General features: G+C 38.1%; 1 protein-coding gene across 1 annotated transcript in view; it reads right to left on the minus strand.

Annotated features, from left to right (window-relative positions):
- Nucleotides 1-4,313, minus strand: part of kics2 (KICSTOR subunit 2) — a 6,725-nt gene extending 2,412 nt beyond the window's left edge. Inside the window, exons 1-2 of the mRNA XM_050035932.1 lie at nucleotides 3,765-4,313; nucleotides 286-574 (exon numbers count right to left, since the gene is read on the minus strand). Of these exons, the coding sequence (XP_049891889.1) occupies nucleotides 286-574; nucleotides 3,765-3,996 (521 nt within the window). The 5' untranslated portion in view covers nucleotides 3,997-4,313. The remainder of the gene's footprint in view (nucleotides 1-285; nucleotides 575-3,764) is intronic.
- Between the last annotated feature and the right edge of the window lie 998 nt (nucleotides 4,314-5,311).

Below are 5,311 nucleotides of genomic sequence, written 5' to 3' on the forward strand. Positions count from 1 at the left end.
GCAAGTGATGTGAGGACTCTAAAACTTCACCTGAGCCTCCCTCGGCATATGGGTGAGTAGATAATGGCTGAATTTACATTTTTGGGTGCACTATCCCTTTAAGGAACTCAATTCAGGAATAAAATTACTTTGTGCATTTAAACATCAGATTTTACATAATACTTCCCTCTGAGATGGAGGGGAGTGGAAGTATAAAGTAGCAGAAATACTCCAGTAGAGTACAAGTACCCCAGTGCTGCACCACAGTACAGTACATGAGTAACTGTGTTACACTCAGATACACACTTGGAGCTGTATTTATGCAGGACGGCCTCCAGTGTGGTGACCAGCTCGTCTGAGTTGATGCTCTTCTGGCTGCCCAGCGAGTGCATCTTCTCGTACAGGTCGGCCATCTCCATGCGGGCCTGCGTGAAGTGGCAGAGCTGCTCCGACAGGTGCGACAGCAGGTCCTCCAGGTAGGAGGCGGAGCCCGGCTGGCTGTGACGCCCCATGGTCACCACCTTCCTGAGCTCGTTGTACAGGGAGGTGTAGATGTTTCTGATGGAGTCCTTACGGCTGAAGAAGGACTGGCCGCCTGCAGAGAGAGGAGAGAAGAAGAACTCAGTCTGACTGGAGAAGATGGTCGACTTCCTCCTGTGGTCATGTGCTGCAGCGCCATCTGGTGTTGGAGATATGAAGCTGTCCACCTCACACATGTTCAGGTCAAGGTAACAAGAGTCTCTCAGGGTTCAACTTTTATTATTTACACAGTAAACATGAGGTTGTTACATCATCAGTGAGGGTGACCTGGTCTTTTTCTCTGATGGATTACATCAGATTATTTTATCTTTCCAGCTCAACTGTAGCTTCTAACATGTTACATTCAGTAAAGTAAAACACGTCTGCATTTCTCCATCACTGTTGTTATCATAGCTACGTTCTTCTGATTGCTGGTTATGATTATTTTGTTCATTTAAACAGTTCATATTCCTGTTATTACTGTTTGACTCATCATCTGTTACTTGAATAGGCTGTCATCCATTGTTATGGCTTCTGACTGCGTCTCAGTCTATGTGATGTATTGTCTGCTGTGCAGAGGATTGTGGGTCTAAAAGGTCAGTAAAGCATGCTGGCGTACATACTGCTAAATACCAGCCTGCTTTCTCCATATGATCTCAATTGCACTGTCCAGTTTCAATTTTAATTTTAATCTGTTTTTAAGTCATATTGTGTAATTTTTATGGTTTCATTGTTTCTTCCTAATCTTTTAATTTATTGTACGGTGTCCTTGAGTGTGAGAAAGGCGCCTTTAAATAACATGTATTATTATTATTAATATTATTATTATTAAATGGGACTGTATGCAGTAGAACATCCTGGTACTTTTGCATAATGTAATCGAGATCCTGTGTAATGGGACATACTAAGTATTTTTCTGGTGTACTGAACAGTACAGTAGTTTGAAGCACACACAGACTTTCAGCTTGTCTTAAAGTAGCCTGCCAAGTTTTGTCTTTGGGACAAAAGAAAATGAATCTTGTTTACAAAATGATTTATTTCTTTAAATATGTATTTTAGCTTCTAGCCAGAATTTGTCGAGCCTTATTAACAGATGGTTTACCAGGAAGTGGTGCCTCTTACAGAATTGGAATTAACTAAGTACATTTACTCAAGCACTACACTAAAGGAAACATTAAGGTACTTGTACTCCATTACATTCATTTGACAACTAAAACTGTGAAGATTCAGATGATTAATACAACATATAACTCAACTAATAAATGATGATGTAATATTACAGATGAATCTACCCAGCAGTATATAAAGTCCTTAAAATGAGCTGCAACATTAACCTGATCAACACATTTATGCATCAGTTATAATCCAACATCATTATAACTTTATATAATATTCTGAAACAGGTCATTCTGCATTATGAGTACTTTTACTTTTGCTACTTTCAGTTAATCTTGATGCCAATATCTGAACTTTGAATGCAGGACTGTTATTTTTAAGAGTTTTTCTGCACTCTTGTATTCCTACTTTAACTGAAGTTAAAAAACAAATCTGAATAATTCTTCCACCTCTCTGAGGAAAGATTTGTCTCAACATCATTTGTGTGAACAGATCGAAAATATGTGTGTGCATGACATGTGTAATCTGTAAATATACAGAAGCGTATTGCATTCACTTGACAAATAAAAAAAAATCTGTTTTATTGAGTATTTTTTCTGAGGTAAGAGAGCAATAGAACAACAGACGCTTTCATTCCTTTCTTGAGAGCTCGATATGATGGAAGCAAACATGACCCGCTTGTTTAGTTTAATCCAGTTTTGCCATATGTGTCCAACTGATTCTGGAGAAACACTGCAGTGTCCAGCAGATGTGAATGGGCTTTCGTCTGAACAACCACAGAAGAAAGGAATGAAAGCGTCTGTTGTTCTATTGATCTCTTAACTTACTTAAAAAATACCACGAAAAACAGAAAAATAAAAAATTACTCAATAAAACAGATTTTTTTTATTTGTCAAGTGAATGCAATACGCTTCCGTATAAATATATAACAGCTTCCACAAATACAAAAAAAAATCTGCAAACTTAAAAAAAAAAAAAAATTGCAAATATAAAACAGACCTGCAAATAAAAAAAGACTCTGTGTGCTTAAATGCAGACTGATGGCTTACAGTAGTGAGGACGGCCCCAGTGCCAGATTTTACCTTTAAACAGCTCCTGTATATTTTATTGTATGGTCATATGATCAAATACAGACTTGACACCAGACAACATCAACATACTTGATCATCACTGCAAATCAGTACCTCAAAAAGATACCAAATAAAAAATATATTTTTAACAATAAATACAAATTTTAAAACAGATTATGTAAAATAAACACACGATTTTGTTTCTACTGACTATATCACTAAAGAAAAGAGAAACACTGACAGAGATAGTTTACCTTCTCGAGGGTATGTATGATAGCATTTATATTTCAATGTGTGTTCCTCTTTGAACACGACTGTTCTCTGAGGTGGTGAGCTAAACGTGGCTGCTCTACAGACAGCGGGCCCTCTAACCCCACAGGCCCCAGTGCAACCACAGCACCTGCACTGTCTCTATTCACATCTTTGCTGCAGGCGTTGAACTGAGAGTCACAAATTAAGACTGGATTCAAAACTATCTTTAAGTTGTAAATGTTAAAAAGGGAATCATCAATCAATGCTTTTCAGTTATTTATAAATGATTAAATGTAATTTGTGTATTTGCAGCTTCGTTTTATATTTTTTGGGGGTTTACACATTTTATTCTGTATTTGTGGAAAGTGCTTTATATTTACAGATTACAGATGAACACACTGAGTGTCAGTTCAGTGTGTTACTGTCACTCTATGTACAGCAGCACACAGTGAACGAAATGTTTCTCATGAATCCAGGTGGAGCAAAGAACATGCAGCCACCAGGACACTCATCATGAACAGGACGACTTTAAAGTGCAATAAAGTGCATAGAGAATAAAACCTGGTAGGTTCAGAGCAGTAAGTGTTATAGAGGGTTAAACTGATAAACCAGCATAATAATAATAATCTGGATAATAATCCATGTGCTCACATAAATACCACTGACACTAATGATTCTCCATGTTCTGCTTTAACTGAACCTTCCTCCAGTCTTCACATGTAGGAAGCTGAATATTTCCGATGCTAAAACACACACTATTGCTAATGACACAGCCTCCCTTCATGTGTCTCCCTCCTCCTATGAAATATTTAACATATATGTCGTTACCCATTTTCTGTCCGAGGAATGTCATGTTGTGATACGCCTTCTCCGCGGCGGCCAGGTGAGCCAGAGCGGCCAGCAGCGCGGCCCAGATGGCTCCGGCGCTCTTGCTGCTGTCCTTCTCCTTCTCCACGTAGTCCTTCGCCCGGTCGAAAGAAAACATCCCGAGCTGCGTGAAGAAGCTCTCCAGGATGGCCCGCTCCCGGGGCACGGGCCGCAGCTCCTCCACCTCCGTCATGCCGGGCAGAGATCCTCCCGGTAACCGACCGACTGAAGCAGCCTGTCAGGGCGAGCTAACGGCTAGCTAACTGTGTTAGCACTGTGACAGAGAAACGTCACGGTGAGAAAACATCATTATTTAAATCACAAACTCACAGTTTACTGACTTTAACACGGGCTGACGTTATTCTAAAAACGTCCCTTATGTAATAACGCCTGTAAATGCCTTCAATGTCAATTTAAACCGACAATAAATGTAAAAAATTGTCAGTATCCAGCTAGCTAGCTAATACCCCGACGCCATATTGGCTACACCGGATATAAATACTACGGCAAGCCAAGAGTACCAAAAAGAATGCGTTAGGAGGAGCTTTATCTCCAGAGCTGCAGCTCAGGTTTTCTATGCATTTTAAATTTCTCCCAGATATTTGTGATTAGTAGGATCTGATCAATATATAAAAACAAGCACTGTCTTTGAACTGGAGGTATTTTTTTGTTTCTCAGGTGAGACACTGCAGGTGAATAGGGTTAAAATAATAGATATCATTATGAAACTTCCTCAGTTCATTACTTACAATAGTATGAAAAAAAATTATTAAAAGTTTTAATGTTTAATTATGCAAATTATGCATTATCTCATTGAATATGCGCTAATCTGCATATATATTAGGAAGATAAATCTGAACACCTGATAAAGCCAGGTGCAAAATTCTTTTTTTTTCATTTTGTTTACATATAAGATGAAAAAAAAATACAGAGGGGTTTAAGGATATCTACTTTTATTACCGAGAAAATCAAAATATAGTGTCCATAGCCTTAAAAAGTTGATTTTCGCCATATTTTTGGGAATAAAATGTCACATAAATCAGGCTAGAAATGATTTATTAACAAATCCCTCTGTGAATATCTTCAGAATATAGCTAGGTGTGTAACTGGAAAGTTTGGTGAACATAGGTGCTACAGAGGCTGAGCCGTTCCACTTGGAGTGTGGCAAAAAACTCATTTTGGGAAAACAGCATTCAAAGATTTACATAGGGGAATTTAATACATTTCTATTGGAAACAAGTGCTCACGAGCAGAATAAATGTTCAGGCCCTTAGTGATAATGATATAGTATATTTCAACTGATCATTTAATAACATGACATAAGGCCTACAGCTGTAGTAGCCCAGCTAATAAACATGTTGGCCTACACTGCACAATGCTAACTGTTTGGTAAATTCAGGAGAAACTTACTGCCACAAGTAGACAAAATGTAATAAAATAAATGTCTAAATGTATAATTTAAATGTTTTCTTTATAGCAGTTTGAAAGAACACATATTCAACCAGTAA

Source organism: Epinephelus moara, chromosome 23 (assembly GCF_006386435.1).
Source record: "Epinephelus moara isolate mb chromosome 23, YSFRI_EMoa_1.0, whole genome shotgun sequence".
Classification (NCBI taxonomy): Eukaryota; Metazoa; Chordata; class Actinopteri; order Perciformes; family Serranidae; genus Epinephelus; species Epinephelus moara.